Source organism: Ostrea edulis, chromosome 4 (assembly GCF_947568905.1).
Source record: "Ostrea edulis chromosome 4, xbOstEdul1.1, whole genome shotgun sequence".
Lineage (NCBI taxonomy): Eukaryota > Metazoa > Mollusca > Bivalvia > Ostreida > Ostreidae > Ostrea > Ostrea edulis.
In genome coordinates, this window is record NC_079167.1 from 23,003,709 (window position 1) to 23,026,594 (window position 22,886).

The following is a 22,886-nucleotide window of genomic DNA, read 5'->3' on the forward strand; positions in this document are numbered from 1 at the left end:
TGTCACCAGGTCTAGGTAAAGTAAAACAAATTTAGACCTATGATTAATGTTCAGGGCTGTAGCAGTGAGAGCTCTTTAACATGCCAATGGATGACACAACACATGGCCTCCATTTGTAAGATTATATCACATTAAGGTACTCGTATGTTTGGCGAAGGAAAAATCAAAGCTTAAAAAGGCTGGGAGTAACCTAGAAAAATTTGCACCCCTACAGCAATTAATCATATATGGCAAGAGAGCAAGGCTTAGCAGTGTTATCAGTGGAGGCAGCAGCCTGGTGTTTGTCTCTACACGTGCTCGTAACAGACGATATTTTATACAGGGACACTGGCATGATTATATCAAAATAAACTAAAGTTTTCCCGCATTTTTCTATCACTCTGCTCCATATGTGAGGCACTGAAAGTATATGTTCATACATTAACAAAACTTCACCCTAGGAACTACAAAATGAATTCATCATTGTTTTATCCATGTTTTTTAAAACATGTAGTTTTTGGAATATATACACAAATATCGGTATATATGATATACTAATACTTATGATTTTCCTCTTGGTACCTTTCAATTATGAAATAACTTTGAGGGGGGAGTGTAGCTGTGCAATGGAGGACATGTGCATTGAAGGATTATCAAGAAACACTTTGTCCATTATAATATTTGGAGACCTACTATCTGTGATTGTCTCTTCTGATATTGTAATGTTCACACATAAGAGTCCAGATTGAGAGTAATTTTGAAGTGATTGCTGATAAGTTGGACAATTGTCATTATTGGTGAGAGACAATGGGAGTTACACAACTGGCCTATGAGATTGTTGCTTAATCAGACAAACATCATGCTTGACATTATTCGAGAAAAATACCGGTAATTCTGCAAAACACTAAAACAGTGATCGGACTGAACAGTCCTAAAGAGTTATTTTTATAAAGTTAACCAATTTTTTTTAAATGAATGTGATTACATGTATATATAATTAAAAATAAAATCTGGATTTATCAATGATATTTGAGTAAGTATTTTTTTTTCCACATTATACAGTGATTTGATTATATGTTTCCTTTAATGCACTCCCTCTTATCTAGAACTAGACAAGCATGTTCGTGCAATATGTGAGTCAACATCCAGTGTAAACAAAACCAAAAGATAATTACACTCACAAAATGCCAATCTCTAGTTTGAAATACAAATTTAGCCCTGCTTCAAATTTTTGAAGCCAAAATCAAAACTTCATGAAAATTCATATCTAAAATAGATATGGCCAATATATGCACAGTTATGAGGGGAACAAGCATACCCACTTTTAAAATTTCAAAACAACAGCTTAATCTCTATTTTTGCAAAATAAGTGCTGCAATCTGAATGTGACTAGAAAAGCCATATCTTCCACCATTTTCATCGATTGACTGCTTTTATACCCAATTACCGGCCTTTAAGTTTGATATTCATGTCTTAGGTCATAAGCAACCTTAGATCCATGCATGAGCTTTAATACCCTGCTTAATATACAAATAATATCATAACTACACACTACACCAGAATCTGGCTAAGGGACCATGAATTTCAGAAGTTGTTGTAGAAGCCTATATCTTGATGGGGTTTATCCAATATGGATAAACCTGGTTATTTTGTGCAGGTCATAATATCTTTTGTTTTTTGTTTAAGGGTATTTTGGATCAATGTGTTCTGTCGCTGTTTATAATGAAACTGTCACAAAATAATGGGGTTTATCCAATATGGATAAACCTGGTTATTTTGTGCAGGTCATATTCAAAGATGTATAATTCTTACTGTTGTAATGAATTTAGATCGGGTTCAGTATACTAGCTTTCACTTCCTATAATCTGCGCATGTCATCTAGATTAATCCTTTCCTTGTCGTAGTTTGACAGGTGCAGACGCACAATTCTCAGTCTGGTAGTGTAATGCTCAGAAGCCAAGAGGATGTGTTTTCGTGATATGAATTGTATAGCCCTACCACAGTGTCATAAACCCTGAGCCAGGAACTTAGGATTTCACGGTCTTTGTAGGTTCCTGGAATCGCTAGTACTTTGTATTCAGTTTGATAACTTATTGTCCAGGAATTATGAAAAAAAAAACGAGGCTCGTGGGCTACATTGCTCACCTAAAATACCTTGGTACTGCTGTATGGATTTTTAAAACATTTTTGTTTTTCAATCTTTATTTCCATGAAGTTTTGATCCCATATTCTGCCCCAAACTGGCCCCAAAGAGCTACGACATAACTTATTAGTAAGGCTAAAAAATCAGAGCATTGTAAGAAATAAAAGTTCTGATGTGCTTGCTTTGTGTGTATTTATAAAGGACAGATGTGCTTGTTTTGTTTGTACTTATAAAGGACATTGACTGTTGATAATGCAATGAGTGCATCTTTCAAACCCAGAAAGTAAATGGTTTCAATTTCAACGATTATCAGTGTTTGTTTGCTTACGTCCCCATGATAATGTTTCACTCATATTGAGACATGAGCTGTAAGTAAAGTAAAACAAATTTAGACCTATACTTAGTGCTCAAGGCTGTAGCAGTGAGAACTCTTTAACATGCCAATGGATGACACAACACATGTCTTTGTAAGATTACCGGATATATCACATCAAGTTACTGCTATGTTTGGCGAAGCGACAATCAAAGCTTATATTTTACGTCTTAGGTTTGACGCGACTATAGCATAAGTGGTGCTTGAAATCATGACCTCACAGTTAAAAAGCAAATGCTTTACCATTGAGCTGCCGTGACCGGTTGATTGAAAGTGACATTCGTGTATTAATGGTTCTCTATTAAGCCCATGACAACTCGTGACAACTATTTCAAACGTTTTCCAACAGTGACCTTAATCTTGGCCAAACAATCAAAGTTCAGGGTCACAATAAACTGTCTGTCATAAGCAACCTTAGATCCATACATGAGCTTTAAGAGGTTGCTTATATACTACTCAAAATTTGATATGGATCATAGATATTTTTCTGTTTAAAAAATTAATAACTGCATAACTGGCAATATTGTGTCCAAGTGAAATCAAAAAACGTCTTCAACAAACTTGCACGTGCATTTCATGCCATGGGAAATGTGTTTCTCATCACAGTTTTTGCTTTTGCTACCATTGCACGATTTTCACTCAGGCATCGGTGTCTGATTCTTTCTAAAATTTCAAACTCACTTGAGTGTTTACCCTACGTTTATCAACACAATGCCCCCTCAACGTGTAAGGCGTCGCCTGACGACAGAACAACTGGGCAGATGTATTGGAATGCTTGACGCTGGCTATTCACAACGTGACGTTGCAAATGCACTAAACGTCAGCCAGAGCGTTGTAAACATGGCCTGGAACCGACAGCAAACTTTTGGTACAGCAGCACACCGACATGGGGGTGGTCGTCAGAGGTCGACAACCCAACGTCAAGACCATTTTGTGGCTCTTCAGGCAGGACGCCATCCCTTCTGGACAGCAACCAGCCTACGTAACGACCTCCTGAACGCCTCGGGGGTGAATGTGTCTACTCAGACGATACGGAATCGGCTTCACAATGCAGGTCTCAACTCGAGAAGGGCATGTGTTCGAGTCCCTCTGACTGTTCGACACCGGCGGGAGCGATTGGACTGGGCTGAAGATCATGTCACTTGGACACAGAACGATTGGGTTCAAGTTCTGTTCACCGATGAGTCCAGGGATTGTTTGGACTTTACAGACAGGAGGCACCGAGTGTGGCGACGACAACGTGAATGTTTCATGATGCCAACATCAGTGAACATGACCGTTATGGTGGTGGTTCCATCATGGTCTGGGGTGGAATCAGCAGGGATGGAAGAACAGATCTTCATGTCCTGGAGAGAGGAACAATGACGGGGTGCGGTACCGGGATGAGATCGTCGATGTTTACGTCAGACCCTACGCTGGTGCTGTTGGCCCTGAGTTCATCCTGATGGATGATAACGCCCGTCCTCATCGCGCCAGGGTGGTGGAGCAGTACCTTCAGCTGGAGACAATTGTCCGTATGGACTGGCCAGCGCGCTCGCCGGACTTGAACCCGATTGATCATGTATGGAACATGCTACAGGTTGCCCTTTCACGCCGTAGAGCACAACCCACGACTTTGGCAGAGCTCGGAAACGCCCTCGTGGAAGAGTGGAACAACCTTCCCATTGGAAACATCCGGGTGCTTATTGACAGCATGGTTCGACGTTGTCAAGCCGTCATTGATGCAAGGGAAGGCCACACTCGGTATTGACACTTCATCGACTAAGTGTAATGACGGACTATCCCCAAAAACTGTGTAATTCTTTCTCTTGTTTTGCTGATAACGTTTTGTAATGAAATGCCTTTTGGTGTTGTTATCAGATTTCAAGCATTCCGTATTGATAAAAGTTCATGCCGTTCATAAATTTTCATTCATAACCTGAGTAAACACGTTTCTGAGTCATGTCTTTTGTTATGTTAGTGGTAAATTACACATATATAACCTAGTGATCATTATCAAATTTTGAGTAGTATATATATCATGTTATAAATCAGAACTACACACTTCACCAGAATCTGGCTAAGGGACCATTAGTAAAAGCTTTTATCTTCATTGATATGCACTCAGTCTGGTAATATAATGTCCAGAAGCCAAGAGAATGTGTTTTCGTGATATAAATTGTATAGCCCTACCACAGTGTCATAAACCCTGAGCCAGGAACTTAGGATTTCACGGTCTTTGTAGGTTCCTGGAATCGCTAGTACTTTGTATTCAGTTTGGTAACTTATTGTCCAGGAATTATGAAGAAGAAAAAACGAGACTCGTGGGCTACATTGCTCCCCTAAAACACCTTGGTCCTGCTATTCTGAGTTTTAAAACATTTTTATTTTTCAATCTTTATTTCTAGGAAGTTTTAATCCCATAGTCTGCCCCAAAGAGCTACGACATAACTCTGAATTAAGGCTACAGAATCAGAGCATTGTAAGAAATAAAAACTCTTGTCATAAGGAAACTAAATAAGAAAGCCCTACCTTGAAAAAGCTTGAATCTGCACTACCTGGGGATATTTGTATATTATTATGACTAATCATGCCTCTGCTGTTCATGAGGGAAAGATCGTAAAAGATGAACAAGGGGCCATAGGCCGTATCAGTCACCCGTGTATTAGTATCATTCGTCCCAAGGGTTATGGAACCTGGAAAAATCCTATTCTGAATATTTAAGCCTTTGAATATTCAGCAACCGTATAAAAACAATAGGATATCAGGTAATTAGTAGAGCTTAATTCTGAGATACTACAAAATTAAATGAAGAAGTACTTAGGCGGATCAGGGATTTTCTTTTAGAGGGACGTGGTAAAAAATCTGAGAGACTTGGTACTGGTGGTTTATTTTTACAACTTTAATCTCCAGAATTATGTTTTTGCTTTTATTAGTTACTATGACGGTATTTTTGCATCAATCAATTTCTGTTTTGGAAAAAGCGTGCCTTAAAAATACAACTTATACAGTTGATAAATAGGGGATTTTCGAGTTCTTCCGTTCCGTGCGTATTTTGTGTTTTAGAATCTACCTAAGTCACGTGATTTGGTGAGTTTCTTCCGGTTTAGCTAACAATCAGACGATTTCGTTCATTTATTTTACTCACTGGTTTTGATACCGAATTTAAGTACCAGTGCCATTGGTGTGTGGCAGAGGGATGTAATACGGATTTACGTAAGAGAGGAAAACAGGCACGTAGCATCGTTTTTCAGGGAAGGGGGGGGGGTAGTCAGAGAAGATGCCTTCACACTACTTGGTACTTTGTCTAAAATCCTTGACAAGAATGAATAAATATATCAAAACAAACAAATCCTAACATGTTCTTTAGACTAATATTCAAAATCTTTCAAATTGGAAATGCATGGATGAAGGTTAAGTAGTGGCATACGACTTATTATACCTCAATACATATTTTTTTCACTCCTTTTAAAATTCAGGAGGGGGGAGTGAATGATTGATTGTTTTTACGACTCGTCGAGGAGTCTTCACTCATTTCTCACCTTAAGACACCAACAGCTTTAGGTTAAGTACCGCAAATTTAGACCTACGCTAAGTGTTCTGTCACGAATTATTGTACACCCTGGGCGTGTAATAAACTGACAGAAAGTTAACCAAAACAAGGTCCAGATTTATTCCGTGTCAATGTATGGTAAAAGACTGAAATACGAATTGTAACAATCATAAGTACAGCATTTGAATACAGAAATCATTTTGATGTCACGAATTGCGTTCCGTAGTTTTGAACTTAGAGTAAGAAAATTATGCAATAAAATATCTGATTCCTATCAAATGTCTATAGTTATTTCGCTTAAACAATTATCAAGTATAATGATATTCAATAATATTAACTATTCACTAAATATACATTCATGAAACACAGACGCTTAGAGAAGACAACGAACGACGCGCCATACATCTACATGTGGCTTACTGATTGTGCAGTTAACAAAACAACAAAGCATTTATTTCCTAACTTATGCATTGAACAGAATATTCTACATATTCATTAGAAAGTTTCTGCATACATACAAAATTACTTACACTGTAATTTCCTGAGATTAAGATAAAAAATCAGACGGAGACTGTCGCCTCGTCTGCATCATGACGTAACATACAGGTAACCAAAAATAGCAAGTCGTACCAATTCGATTCGCTTATCGCGACAGCACACTCCCCGTCCGATATCTTTAGATATCACAATATTTAAACTTCAACTATAAACAGTAAGAAATTAGTAATGTACATGTCTGTGTCTATTACAACTAAATATGTCAAACATATGTTCTAACACTGCCTGAAAGCATTTTCAAGATTCAAAGAACAACATATTTCTGAAAGTACATCACTGTTCCAAGAGGATAACAATATCGTTCACCGGCCTGGTGTATGAAGTGATCTTGTCATTCCGGTTGACCTTGACCTCCACTTTACGCACTAGATCATCTTGTCCAGGAAACACCTTGGTGACGATGCCTAAGGGCCATTCATTTCGATGCATATCTTTCTCTCTCATCAGTATCACATCACCAACACGAACATTTCTTTGGGTCTGATGCCATTTCTTTCGAGTCTGTAGAGTGTGTAAATATGCCTTCTTCCACTTGTCCCAGAATACCTTTGCAAGGTGTTGTACTCTTTTCCACTGAACACGCATCAAATCCTTAGAATCAGTTTCACAAATCTTTTCGTTTAATACATCCATCTTCTGAGTTAGTAGAATGTTTAGTGTGAGGATGAATGATGAGTTTGGGTCAGAAGAGATACCCGTTAATGGTCGTGAGTTGATCATTGCACTAGTCTCTGCTAAAAGAGTAACCAGCACTTCATGTGTAAGTCCAACCCGTCGGTGATCTAGCAACATGCTATCAAGAATTCGTCTCGTTATCGCTATAAGTCTCTCCCATACACCACCCATGTGTGATGCATGGGGAGGATTGAATTTCCAAATGGTCCCTTCGTTGTAAAGGAATTGTTTCAATGGAAAGTCTTTGACCCAGATTGCATCTACGTGTAGAGGGTCAACAGCACCAACGAAGTTTGTACCTCTATCCGACCAAAATGTCTTCACTTTACCACGGATTGCCGTGAACCGTCTCAGAGCATTTATAAATGATGATGACGACATCTCTTCAAGGACCTCTATGTGTACTGCGCGAGTGACGAGACAGGTAAACAGAACTGCCCATCGTTTGCTGCTTGCCGAGGATCCTCTGGTTCTACGAGTTATGACGTTCCATGGACCAACAACGTCTACCCCTACTGAAGTAAAGGGAGGCTGCCCTGGGATCAGGCGTTCTTCTGGTAGGTCAGACATTTTCTGGGTCTCGCATTGTCTACACAATCTTCTGCATACTACACAGTTGTTTAAGATCGAAACGACAAGGCGCCTACATCCTGTTATCCAATATCCACTGGATCTCACTTTGCCTTCCGTGAAGTAACGACCTTGGTGACGAACTGACTGATGACACTTGATGATCAGAAGCTTAGCGATATGATGTTTCCCAGGTATCAATATAGGATGTGTGCATACGGTGTCCACTCGAGCATTTTTCAGCCGTCCACCTACACGGAGGATACCTTCGTCATCTAGGAAAGGATCCAAAGAGAGTATAGGACTGTTTCGTGGTAAGCTTCGTGAAGAACGTAAGCAGTCTGTTTCCTCAGCATATATTTCTTGTTGTACGGCTTTGATGATAACTTTTTCAGCTGCCTTATATGAATCTATGGACTTTGGTATGATCTTGGTTTTATTCTCTTTTCTATGCTCAAGAAAGCGTTTCAAAAGAGCAATAGCTTCAGTGAGGTGGTTCCATTCTTGGAATCTCTCAAACCTGTGGGTACCCAGTGTAGGTGTGTACTGAGTCTTCAAACAGGTATTACGAATTTCTTTGTCCTCTCGTGGTTCAATGAGTTCGAACATCTCACTGGTTGTGTCAGGAGTCTTGTTCAAGAAATCAGAGGGTCCATTTAACCATACACTCCTTTGTAGGTTCTCTGGCAGTATTCCTCTGGATCCTTCATCTGCAGGATTCATATTTGTTGGAACATAGGACCACTGTTCAGGTAGACTGAGGTTTCTGATCTTCTCCACTCTGTTAGAAACATACACATGAAAACGTCTTGTGTCGTTGTGAATGTAACCTAGGACAACACGACTGTCAGAAAAATATTTCACATCCTGAAATTCAATATCAATGTGATCTTGAACTGTTTGAGCAACTTCTATGGCTAGAACTGCTGCGCATAATTCAAGCCTTGGAATTGTGTGTCCTGATGAGGGTACAACCTTTGTTTTTCCCAATATGAATCCGACTTGTTGAGATCCACCCTCATATGTTATCCTGAGATAAGATACCGCCGCTATTGCTTTTTCCGAGGCATCAGAAATTGTCAAGAGTTCTCTTTTTGTAGATTTGCTCAAATTTTGTGTGATTGCACGTGGCACATGACTTCTCTCCAAGGCTTGTAATGATGATTTCCAAGTGGCCCATTGAGACTTGACAGGTTCGGTCAGTGGTTCATCCCAATCAGATGTTTCCGAGACGACCTGCCTCATAATAAGTCTTCCTACGATGATCACTGGTGCAAGAAAGCCAAGAGGGTCATATAAACTGTTAACTGTCGACAAAACGCCTCTTCTTGTCAATGGTTTGTCCTCTGTTGAGACACTGAATATGAAACTGTCACTGGTGAGATTCCAATTGATGCCAAGACTCCGTTGCATTGCTGGATCATCCTCCAAGTCAAGATAATAGACACCATCAGCCAAGTCATCAGGATCAAGGGTTTTCATTACAATGGAGCTGTTCGAAGCGAACTTGTGTAATCTTAGATTGCCATTTCGTTTCAATGCATCTTGAGTTTTCTGCAACAAACTTATGGCTTCTTCGGCTGTGGGACATGATGTTAGTCCATCGTCTACATAGAAGTTTCTACGGATAAACTGTGCGACTTCTATTCCATGTGTGTTTTTGGATATGTCAGCAATTTTACGAAGACCGTATGTTGCGACTGCCGGGGATGGTCTGTTGCCAAATACATGCACAAACATACAGTATTCCATCAGCTCGTTGTTCACATCATTGTCTCTGTGCCAAAAAAATCTCAAATAGTTCCTGTGTTCTTCTACAACTTTAAAACAATGGAACATGTGTTGTATGTCTGCCACTACCGCTATCATTTCTTTACGGAAGCGTAGAAGTACACCTAGGAGACTGTTCGTCAGATCCGGGCCTTGGAGTAAAACATTGTTCAAGGATGTTCCCTCGTAGGTAGCCGAGGAGTCGAACACCCTTCTAATTTGGTCTGGTTTCCTGGGGTGGTAGACCCCAAAGAGTGGAAGGTACCAGCACTCTTGGTTTTCTTTAAGAGGTTGTGCTGGGCCAGCATGTCCTCTGCTGAAGATTTTCTCCATGAATGATATGAAATGTCTCTTTGTGTCATTCTTACGGAGACTAGTTGCAAGAATGTTAGCTCGTTTTAAAGCCTGTGGCCTGTTATTTGGCAATTTTTGTCGGTGTTTCTTGAAGGGAAGTGGGGCTTTCCAGCTCCCATCGCAGTCCCTTTGAAATTTTTATCCATTAGAGCGACGAAATTTCTGTCTTCCTCAGAAAATCCTATCTTCTCATCGTGAGCAGATCTAGTGAATATACCTGGATCAATAGGATTCTGGATAGTGTTTGGTTGACCAATGGTAGGTTTGTTTGAAGGGAAGAGGGACCTTTCAGCTCTCGTCGCAGTCCCTTCGGTAATCTCCTTGACATTGAAAGCACTGTTGCACGGTAGAAATAAGGATGGACGACCACTTCCAAGGATGTTAATTTTATTCACATTCACAATCTCAGGTATGTGGGTCTGGTTATGGCAGATTTCTCCAACAATCACCCAACCAAGGTGAAGTCTTTGAGCATACGGTGTGGTCTTAGGACCAAGGCGTTGATCTAAGACATGGTGTGCCTCCAATAAGTCTCTACCTATTAAAAGCAGTGTGTCGCATTGATCGTCCAAATCAGGAATTGATCCAGCGATGTCCCTCAGATGGGGGTAGGATCTGGCAACACATGGAGTTGGGATCTCCGAACGATTGTGTGGAATGTGGTTGCACTCGATAACAGTGGGCAATTTAAGTTGAGTGCTGTCATCTAAGGACTGTATTATGAGACCAGTAGCACTTCTTCCTTTGGTAGGAATCGAACCTGCACATGACGTCAATATGTAGTCTATGTATTCACTCTTGACTTGTAGATCATTGAGTAGTTTTGACTTTACTAGGGAACGATTACTCTGATCATCTATTATGGCATACAGTTTTACTGCATTGTCTGGGAAGCCTTCACGGAAAACTTTCACTAAAATTGTCTTGGAACATGATTTGCTAGTGAATCGAGCATTTCCACAAATTTGGGTACATTTTGAGTCAACTTCTGCTTTGTGCTCCCCGCCATGAACTTCAGTCATGTTGTGAGTTCTCGTTAACTGAGGTGTGATGTGCAATGCTGAGGGGTGTGTGTCGCTACCGCACTCTGTGCACTTTATGACTACCTTACAGTCTCGTTTGAAGTGCTCCTTGGATCCGCAGCATCGAAAACATAAACCATTCTCCTTCACGAGTTGTCGTCTCTCTTCAATAGACTTGGCCCTGAATGCTTTACATTCGTTCAAAGTGTGCTTCGAGTTAGTATGTAGAATGCACTTAAATACACTGTTAGTGTTGCCCTTCGTAGCTTCAGTCTTCCTAACATTCACTTTAAATCTATTGTGAGTACTTGGGTTCGTTGAACTTGGTTTCTCTACGTTATTGTTCACATCGTAGATGAAGCTAGGATCGTTCTTTATCCGACTCATTTCTTGCATAAACGCGACAAGTTCGTCGAAGGGTGGAAATGTCACTCTGTTTTCTCTTTTGTAGCGGACAGCTCCTGACGTCCATTTTTCTTGCAAGGCATACGGTAGTTTCCTTATGATGGGGAGAATGCCTGAAGAAGTGTCATAATATGCCAAGAGATTATGGTACTGGTGATTGTCCTTGATGCTCTGTATTCTGCTAAGATGTCAGTTAGGTCGTAGAGCTTCTTATTGTCTTTTAGGGAAATGTTCCAATTTCCGTTTTATAGCCTCTTCCACCATTTCAGGGCACCCATAGCGATCATCCAGTCTCTCCCACAGCCTTTTGAGTCCTAACGATGGATTGTTCACACTGGAAATTTTTATGCTTTTAGCATGGGAAGAAGACACTGGTTCCAGCCACTTTATCAAGAGTTCTATTTCCTCAGAAGCATCTACGCTTAGTTCCTCCATTACACGTCTAAAAGTTCCCTTCCATGAGAGGTACGACTCTGGCTCCTCTGAAAAAACACTTAATCGTGCAAAGAGAAAGTCTTTCTTCAACAGAAATCTGGTGAATTCCGATGACATATGATTTTGAGAAGGATATGTGTTCATGACAAATGGTGGCTCCCGGACTTCTTCCAGATGTGTGTCGATCCTCGATCGTGGTAGTGGTCGGAACAACTCTGGCGACCAATTGTGATCTTGTGCAGAGTGTGGATGAAATGGTCTGGCAAAGGGTTTAAATCAGCATGTTCGTTTAAGTTAGCATGGCTCTTTACATACTGTTCGGTTCGACCTGTAGGGCTCTCCTGTTCTTCCAGTAATCCATCCAAGAGGCCTCCTTGCTCCGGTTCACATCTAGCCATCTCCATTGCTTTGACTTCAGCTTCTGCTGCGGCCAATTCTCTTTCATATTTGAGACGGTTAAGATTTGAGTCTATCTCAGCCTTCCTCCTGGCTGTCTCAATCCTCATCAATGCTTCTTCTTCTTCTAAATTGATCTTCTGTTTCATAATATCTCTTTCTTTATCAGAATATTTGATCTTCACTCGAGCTGCCTCTACTTTAGCAAGTGCTGAGCTGGTGTTTGAACGATTAGACTTCGCGGATGATCGTCCTGAAGATCTACTGCCTCTTTCCTGAAGTTCTTGTTTAATTTCGTGAATTTTCTCAAAGGTTTTTTCAACAGCCATGTTTCTCTGTTTGTTTGTTTCAACAAATACTTCGTACTCCTTCATTGCACTTTCATCATTGTTTCTAATAATGAACTCCTCGCAGTCTGACACTAATTTTGAATACACCCTAAACTTGTCTGAAAGTTCTTGTTCCTTAGTTTCGATAATTGTTATGCTTTGTAATTTGTCCCAAAATGTATGGTGTAGGATATGGTCAATGTCCTCCCATAAACGGTTGATTTTGGTAATTCTTTTCATTCTGTTTTCCTCGAAAAATTCTTGCCCTTTATCTGTGAGAGTCCTTTCTCGTGGAACTCCTTCCCTGGTTTCCTGCTCCATGCTGATCTAGTGTAAGGATAGTTCTTTTACTGTTCTGTCACGAATTATTGTACACCCTGGGCGTGGCCGTAACAGTGAGGGTTCTTTATCGTGCCAACGCCCGAGGGGGTGGGGTGGTAGGGTAGTAGCGTCACATATATATTGCTTAAGATTTTCCCCAAATTCTGATTACTTGAATCGTAGGGAGAACACATTATGGATTCACTTCATAAATTGCATTCGTACCATTCACTTCTGCCGCCATAAAAAGTCGAAGGGGGGGGCTTGGTGGTTGTGTCACGAAATATATCTTTATTTGTATATATAAATAATAAAAAGCTATGGTTGTTAAAATGGGAACCATTCCCTCCCCCTCCCTCATTCTACTGCATGTCTCAGAAGTATCGATATATCCATTATCGGATGTGCAATGCCGAAGTCGCCATTCATTCCAATGGTGCCAATATTTGTAAAGATAAATCATGACATAATAACTTTCAATAGCTGGTATATGTCTTCATTCAATTTTCCCCCACAATTTTATTGATGATTTCCGACAACTCGGTCATTCAGTCAGTTTTCTTTACCGATCGGCGATTGACTTTCAAGAGCTTGGTATCAATTCTTTTTATGTATCTACACCAAAATTTTTTGGAAAGGATATTCCAAAAGATTATATAGGGCCAATCGCAAGCTTACATATCCTTTGTATGTTACTTTTACGGTAAAAGGAACAAGAAACACTTATCTGTAACAATTTTTTTAGTTCGATTATACTTGCATAGAATCAACTTCCATTTTGATAGGTTGTATATACACTTACACAAGACTTAGTGTATTTACGTTAACTACGATAAACCGGATATGACCATGCCTAAAAACGTATGACGTAATAGTGACTAAATGCAGAATAAACACGGATATGGAAGAACTCGAAAACCCCCTATTGCTTCATGCTGTGTTAACTAAACTCATTGTGTACGCTAAAACTGCATAATTGCTTTATATATATATATATATATATATATATATATATATATATATATATATATATATATAAAGCACTAAAATGAAATGAAAATGAAAAACAATAAACTTAATTAATCTCAAATGAGATTTGAGATTAATGAATAAGGCATGTCTTAATTCGCTCCATTTTTAACATTGGTTGGCAAGCCTAAAGACCAAAAACCATGTAGTCTGCGTTGTAAATACGTTTGTAGATTAGTGTAGTTGTAGTGCTAGATGTATTTATATGTAGTTTTTGTTATTATGCTCTGTTGATATTGGCCACATTATGTTATTCTTTTCGTTTGTCCTGAAGAAGGGACGGGTCGTCCCGAAAATTTGACAATCTGATTGTTCGTGTCGTTGGTCATTTTAGTGCTTTGTATAATTTTTTGTACTTGACATTGTATCCATGTTGTGGATCCGACACTTTGAGGTATCGGGTGTTGTTGGAACTTTAGTGCTTTTATATATATATATATATATATATATATATATATATATATATATATATACTTGCGGTAAGAATTTCACGAAGAACACAAAAAGAGACACAGAGTTCACAGTTATTTGTTATGTAAACAAGGTTCATGACTTGTTTTTCTTTACATAAGTGAAATATACTAGTAAAAAAATTTAACAGATTTTCTGTTAAGCAATCTATATGTAATCAAAAACATGGCATGAGATACAAACATGAACTGAAAATATAAATTTTTTATTTTCTCTATTTTTCAAGCTTGCAATTGTTAACTAAGGTATTTCTAATAGTGAGCAAAATTTTGATTAAATTGCAAGTGCTTTAACTCGCTTGTAACTCAACAACTGTCATTCAAAATTTTGCTCACTATTAGAAATACCTTAGTTAACAATTACAAGCTTGAAAAATAGAGAAATAAAAAAATTATATTTTCAGTTCATGTCGTGTCCATGCCTCTTTGATAAGACATTATCCGTAGTTTTCAAGTACATGTAACTACTATGAAGAGGTAAAGATAACGAACAGAGATCAATGTATAAAAAGGCAAAACTCTGTTTGAAAAAGTTCCTTTTTTTAACGTACACATCTTCACTGATTTAAATTTCTTATACAAAATGCTTTCCATGTGAATGTGATTGATGACTAAACATGTGATGTGTCCTGACTAGAAATGTTATTTACGTGCAGTATTTAATTCATATACATGTTCTTGATCAAATATAGATACACTGTAGAAAACATTAATATCGTGTTTGGGAGTTGGTGGGTTCGAACCCTTCCACTGTCGTTGTAACAGAAGTGATAGTCACTATTCTTCTCGATGTATCCTCAATAACCGATATCCCACATCACTGTGGTGGTTGTCACGATATATACAGACCCCGCATTTACGGTCCTGTTCTGATACAGCGATCTAAATTTGTGATTTTCCACTAGTACAACTAGTGACGTCTAGATTCGAGTGAAGAAATCTCCCAGAGACGTAAAACAGACAAAAATAAAACATTTGGTTCGTATATGAAGACATCTTCGAAAATTAAAGGTTTTCAGTCCACCTCAACCCTCTTGTTTGTGAGGAGCGGACCGACAATTCTTGCAATCCGAAGCTGACATGTAGATACTTGTGGAGAGTTGAAATTACTGATCAATTTCAGAAAAACTTGTAAAATCCGGAGAAACAACTAAATCGCGCGCAGAAAAAAAGTTGAGCCGAAAATCGAACATCATTACATAAAGTCTATCAACGGCAACTGAGGTTTTCTACCCACACTCCCTTTGCAATGTGTAAAACTAAACAAATGAGAACAGAAATAAACCAGCTGAACCAGAATTCCAGAATCTAGTGAAATATTTTGTCACTTTAAAATTTTCACTTTGGAATAGGGTGAAGGAGAAATGGACACACATTTAGTGAGGATTGGGAGGTGTCGTACGGTGATGGGTAAATTTACTCCTTGAAACCGCTGAAACACTTTCAGAGAAATATGAAACTAAATCTGAAGCAACTATCTCAAGTTGAAGCAGCAGTATGAAATCGGAACTCATGAGAAAACGCATGCAAGCCAAAGCTCAACAAACACATAACGTCTTTGCAGAGAAACAATCAGAACTACAAAAGGAAAATGTTTTACTCCAAGAAAAATAAAATCCACTTTGGAGGCAGAAATGCAAGTGCTTGAAGATCATGATTCATCACGTAAATCCGAACACATTTAATCAGGATTCAAATAACCAATAACGCTTTCAAAGGAGAAATTTACAGCAGACTTTGTGAATGGACAAACACGTTTTAGAGATATTCAAAGAACAGAACGAAAGACAGTACACGTCGATAACATATTGTCGCCATCAAGACGTGAACAGTTAAATCCGTACGTCCCAGAGTTTAGGCCATTTTCACACTCTGGCGTTGCCACAGACTTAATTTCATTTGAAGAAAGATCTTCTTTCACGCTTTAGTTCCTTTAATGATTGACCGGATACCTACGAAACGTGGAAAGCTACCTTTACAAACATCATTGAGGAGTTGAATGTGACACCCTTTAAAAAATGAATCTGCTGGTGAAGTCAAGAAAGTTTGCTAGCAGCATCAAAACATTAAATATCAACAATCCATTTACAAAAAGGAGATCACGTGACAGTCAATGGACATCTCGGCCACCTAAAAATTTTGTCCAGTGTTTGGTCATTGTTTTTTTTTTCGCTATAAAGTGGTTTCCAGTTCCGTAAAAGTCCACGCATTAGTGATATATTCTTAGTGGTGAGTTTAACTAACTTTAGTAATTATTTGGTGCATTTTGGAAGTTTGCAATGTCTACTAGAGCTAATACAAAGAAAAACTTTGAGAAGTCATCACTGCATAATGTGGGCAGATAGAGTGTCGGCTAATGAAACCAGTTTAACATGTCCTGTTAGACGTTTCGCCAATCCCTAGAGATGTCACACACTATCAACAAAATAAAATCCAACCTAGACGAAATAAGAAATGATCAAAATATTAGTGCGAAACTTAAATTTGTCGGTGAGCAAACCGAGTGTAATTACGATAACAATTAAACGTTTAAATCGGAAAATATCCACATGCGCAGAGAATTAGAACTTTTGAGATCAATTGTTATTAGAATGGACAGGAGGATGTCTGATACACAATTCCCAGTACACCCCTAATGAGGACCTTGCGGCAACGATGCCCGGAATTATAAAACAAACGCTGGGGATAGATGGTTTCGTCCGTATCCACAGGAACGTAATTCACCCTCAAAACTCTAACCACCCTATAACCGTCACGGCCAAGTTGACAAATCCAAACAAAAAAGGCGAAATTCTTAAGGCTCAGAAAATAAAAAGGGTCGCTGGCAACTAGAACCTCCTTTCTGTTTTACCTTCACTGTTTCCTGCAACAACAACCAAAAAAAATCTACGACAAAACCGATTCCCTAAAGAAACAGAGCATTGCTGTTAATCTATCAAAAATTAGCATTTTAAGCCAAATGGTTCAAAATACTCCGAAAAAGTTCCATTTCTTTCAAATGCAGCTATATTGCAAATTGATTCCGCAGAAACGGAGAAAATGAACGAGATTTTCACAAAACGTACCGTACCTATACAAAAGTCCTCAGGAATCGGGTCAAAGGTCAATTCGATTGAGAGTGTGCAAAACTTCTACAAAAAGGTTTGTATAGACCCCTACGTGGCCAGTGTTGACAGTCGAATTTTAGTATACCGTTTCCGAGAACAAGGGAAAATAGTGAAAAATTATCATGACGACTACGAACATGGTGCCGGTCGCCGACTGGTAAGGTACATGCAGGAAAACCAAATGATGGACGCTGCAATAGTCATAACAAGATGTATGGTACCTAGGGGTACAAGTCAACTCGGCACTTTAAAAAAGGTTAATTCGGCACTTGGTGAACTCGGCACCTAGTGAATTCGGACTCGGCACCTAGTTAATTCGACACCAAAGTCTGGTCATCTCGGCACCTGTTTTGATTTTTAAAGTTGTTTCTATATGAATAAAAGAAAACGAATTATGAGATTTTTGGGATGTATTTGACAATATTGTTTTTCGGTCTACGGGTAATAATTAGAAAAAATAATAATTATGAGACAGGTAATTAAAGATACATCAAATAAAGGATGGCTTAAGTGTAGTACGAAATTCATTTTCGGTAATTCTTTTAGTTTTTACGATTTTAGCAATATGATTGGAGGAGTTTGTGAGAATTTTTGAAAAGAGAATATAGCCACAGGATAAAAGTCACGGATAAAAAATTCACATTTAAAAATTTTATGGAATTAGGACAAAATATGGCACAGGGCAGTCTGTATGAAAATATTAAAATCTGTTCCTGTCAATATAAAGGGTAAACTACATGTATGTTGTATATATTTTTGAAAAATTTCAAAGGTCTAGCTACAGCAATCTTATGTGGTCAGGTTAATCTAAGAATGCTGTGGTGTACGTTTTGATAACTATTTCCATCAAAGTCCCTACATAACTCAGCGATGAAATTGTTAAAACAACAAGATGGTTGTATAAGGGTTCCTTGTACACAAGGGCGCGTGAGGTGATAACATTACGAGGGGGTAATGAGGAAACCTCTGACCGCGCAGGTTTCAGTGTTCCTAGAAGTACGAAGATGGAAGGTACGTTTTGAAATATTTTTTTTCGCACAACAACCTACAACAATTTCTTAAATTCAGATTGCTTTAAAACACACACACACACACACACACACACACACACAAATAACTGATTTATATTCCATAATGTAACAATCTTGATTAATATTCATGCGATAATTTTGATTATATTTTTTAATACACTGCATAAGTTCTTATCGTTTTGCAACATTTCACAAGAGATCAGAACTCTGGAATTGTCACATACAGATAACCAGATTATATAGTATCAATTAATATTCTCACATGTAATTGGCAATATTCTTGAATGAAAATCAAGATTGGTATACATATATGTACACTTTATACTCTTAACTTGGGAAATGGCTAACATATGCATCGATTATTATATTCATCAAACTGGCAGTTATTGTATTGTATTACTTATTACCATGAACTGTACAGGTCATATGTTAGAATAATAAACATAAAGTTGTATCTTGTTTAACGCCTCTCTCGAGAATTTTTCACTCATATGGAGACGGCACCAAGACCGGTGAAGGGCTTCAAATTTAGGCCTATGCTCGGCGCTTACGACCACTGAGCAGGGAGGGTTCTTTAGCGTGCCACACCTACTGTGACACGGGTCATCCGTTTTTAAGGTCATCTCCGAGGACCCGTGACATTCACACCTTGATGCCGAGCGTTTGGCGATGGAACTGTCACTACCTGTTTTAACGACTTCGGTCTGTCGCGGCCGGGATTCGAACCCCGGCCTTCCGCATGCGGGGCGAACGCTGATAAAGTATTGAATAGTTTGGAAGTATTTTATTGTTTATTACCATAAACCATACAGCTCAGGTTAATTTTTTTTTTACAAAGAGTTAATAAACATACGATATACATAACGCATATGAAATGCAGTGTAGGGGAAAATAAATCTTCCACGCTCAATTTCAATCCGATGTGAGGGTAAACGATATTTACTGATATATTGTACATGTATGTTTGATATATGTACTGTAAGATACAGTTCTAGTTTGAAACTCTCATTTAAATACAATGCAATGTATGTTTAAAAATAAATGGACACGTACATGTTTATGAAAAAGTATCTGGTATGGAATATATATAGTGAATACAAAATTGAGGATAACCTCAGCATTTCTGTTGAATTCTTGAACATCCATAGGCGTAGCTTGGGTTCGAATATTACCGAGGCAGGGGGTCTGGGGGGCGCAGCCCCCCCCCCCCCCCCCCCCCCGGAACCTATCGGCATTTTAACACCGTAAAAGGTGGGTGTTTTTTTGCCTCAATGGAAGCTACGCCACTGACATCTATATTTATAAACATTCTCCTAATTTTACCAGAGCGAATTTCACTGGAAGTCTTTGTAGCAGACTTCGAAGCTGCACTGTGGCAAGCTATTAAGGAGAGGTTTCCACGCAAGCCAATCCAGGGCCTTGCATTCCACTGGATACAAGCCGTGTTCAGGAAAGGTCCAGGAGCATGGACTGCAGGTATAACAAATTACATCAAGGTAATTATCATTGAAACTATCATTTCTGTCAATATATATTGTGCCAAGATGTGTAGTTTTATTGAAAGGTACTTAAGGAATGAATTTATTATTTTTTCGTTGGATGGAGGAATTCCACGGGGGAAAAAAAGACGGAAAACTGCATCATTGCGCGTAGTTTTATCAGTGAATTCCTAAGGCGTCACAGCTGTTGTAATGTCTTACGGAAGCCTCATTTCGATGCCCACTCATAAACATGTTTAATCCGAAATAGCTGATGTTTTCTTGGCTTTTTTATGATTTTGATATTTACCGTGCCTGGCAGGATTATGGAAGAACATATTATGCCGGAGTTCGAAACCATAGTCGTTTCATAAGGCTACGATATTGCAGTATCTCTGAGGCAGTGTGCGGTGTATCTGGTATTTGGGTTCGTGACACGAAGGAAGTTGTCGCAAGGTGCAAACTGGACTATTGTCATCCCCGGTTGAATACATTTTAACTCTCAGCCCGGAATTGCAGAAGCCACAGGCCTCTGAATTTCTATCAATAAGCCGTTATATGATTGATCGGAGTGATATATACAGGTGTATACCCCCTGTGGCAGAAGAAGACGTGTGTTGTTATATCGGGGAGGGGGGTGTCCTCAAATAGCCATGTTTATTCAATTTTGCATAATTAATCATTATTTATATTTGTTTGTTTTTGTTTAATAAATTTATATAGATCGATAGAATTGTTAAGTTTTTCTTTTCAGGATTCCCTAATTCATATATAAATACGAAGCATCCAGAGGAATCCCCAACATTCCAATAGAAAGTAGTTCCGGCAACTTATTTTTTTTCGATGGATACAATATTCCAATAATTTTTCAACCACTGAAAAAGCGTGTAACATGTAAAATTAAATGATATCACTTAACTTTTTTTAGATATAAATTCTAGTTAACAAAGACATACATTAAAAATTTTAAAAAATATTGTAAATATGTATAATACCTTTGTGTATAATACTTTTACAGACAGCTTACAACCAGAAGGACAAGGTGTTCAAATTTGTCCGACAACTCCTTGCCTTGCCATTCCTACCACCAGAGCACATCGAAGACGCGTTCCACCGTCTGGATGGGCGTGCTCCAGAAGTATTGGCTCCAGTTATGGATAACATCTACAGAACATGGATTCGTAGCCCCATATTTGAAATCCATCACTGGAGTGTCTTTATGACAGCCATCCGGACCAACAACGACGTGGAGGGGTGGCATAACCGACTAAACACCAATGTGGCAGGCAGGAGCCCCCTCTATTTTACCATCTAGTATCCATGCTGTATGTGGAAGCAACGGACATTAGCCTTCAGATGAAGATATCGCTGCATCTTGCCTTCGGACAACGGAAGAGGACCCGTCAAGAACAGGGACATGTTTTTGAATTGTGGCACCAGTACTGTGACAGGGATATCACGGCGCCAGCTACTGCAGGGATGTGGCAACATTTACGGTCCTCCTACACAGTGATGCACCTATCAGACGTCTTTCTTTCCACAAAAATTGGATAACCGCAGAAAATATACCCGTTATACAGTATATATTTACATTTGCAACTGTTTTCTCCTACATAACACTATTACGAGCAATACGTATTTATTTCTGGATAAATCTACTACGGGGTCAACAGAGGTCACGGCTGTGCGTATGAACATTTGTTTAAAGTAGGTAACAGGTACTACTTTTACTAAGGCAATACACATCTAGCAATCGCTCTCACTTACTACAGAAATCTTTCAATAGATGAAATCAACATCACAATATGTATTTACGGTTTTATTTGTATTCCAAGCAGTGAACTTTCATCAATAATTGATAAAAACATAACTGTAAACAATGTCTTTAGTTATTAGCCTACTAGGCCTAATGTATGTCTAAAATTTCGTCTGCTACAACTTCACCCTGGTCATCGGTGATGCGGAATTGTACTTACTGCTAGACGATGACATTAGGCTTTAGCAAAAAGGTCATTCACAGGATGTATGGCCGATAAGTCGTCAAAGTGCATTAAGACCTACACACCACACTGCTTCCGTGCAACAGCAGCCATAGTGTTTGATGTCGGTTTCCAGGTTTATGTCGGGACATCGAAGCGAGGCGTCATTAAAAACCTATTACAAAAAATTATCGAGTCAAAAGAAGCGTTCAGTGAGCTCATGTTTATCAACAATTACATATCCAAATCCAAACCGTCCCTTACCTTCGTGCAGTTCCACATTCTCTGCGATGTTCAGTTCTTTCCGGAGATTCATCTGAGCTGCGTCCTCTGTCCTGTCTATAAAAGATTTGCCTACACCTGACGACTGCCGCCCTGTTCTTCATGTTCCTCCATCTCAGTCTTCTGTTAACTCTGCAATATCCACAGAATATCTTTCAAAGTCGGTCTTCAACGTCTCCACTTTTCAAAAGTCAAAGCGCATCACAACTCTAAGTGTAACACTGCGCATCCCCGTTTAAATCGTAATTCCCCCACCCCCTAAAATTAGACATATGGAAGAGTTTTCCATTATATACTCCCGAGTTAATGTATAAGTATATGTTGATATACTTGCTTTCTAGCGTCTTAATAATTAAAACAGTTCTTCATTTTATAGAACTTTGTTTTGTGTTGTCGTCATTTTGAACATCTATGACGCTTCGTTGTGGACGTCAACAATTTGAAATGTATGGAAACGTGTTGTTAACACAATTCAGCAATGTTACCGACCAAAAATGTAAATATAAGTAATAAGGTATCATTTAAAAATATTTATCGGGATATAAATACGGGTTGGTACATGATCAAATTTTCCATAAAGCCCTTCGGGCTTTATGGAATTTGATCACGTGACCAACCCGTATTTATATCCCGATAAATATTTTTAAA

At 38.8% G+C, this 22,886-nt stretch overlaps 1 protein-coding gene and 1 pseudogene across 1 annotated transcript; one reads left to right on the forward strand and one right to left on the reverse strand.

Moving 5' to 3' along the window:
- Window positions 1-6,858: 6,858 nt before the first annotated feature.
- Window positions 6,859-9,933, reverse strand: LOC130053767 (uncharacterized). The gene has a single exon (XM_056161325.1). It carries the CDS (start codon window positions 9,931-9,933, stop codon window positions 6,859-6,861), a length of 3,075 nt encoding a protein of 1,024 aa, XP_056017300.1.
- Window positions 9,934-18,422: 8,489 nt separating this feature from the next.
- On the forward strand, window positions 18,423-21,837 carry LOC125668905 (uncharacterized; annotated as a pseudogene).
- Window positions 21,838-22,886: the final 1,049 nt, after the last annotated feature.

Bases quoted from the DNA above. Each gene is read 5' to 3' on its own strand.
- LOC130053767 (XM_056161325.1), bottom strand. From the start codon at position 9,933: ATGGAGAAAATCTTCAGCAGAGGACATGCTGGCCCAGCACAACCTCTT.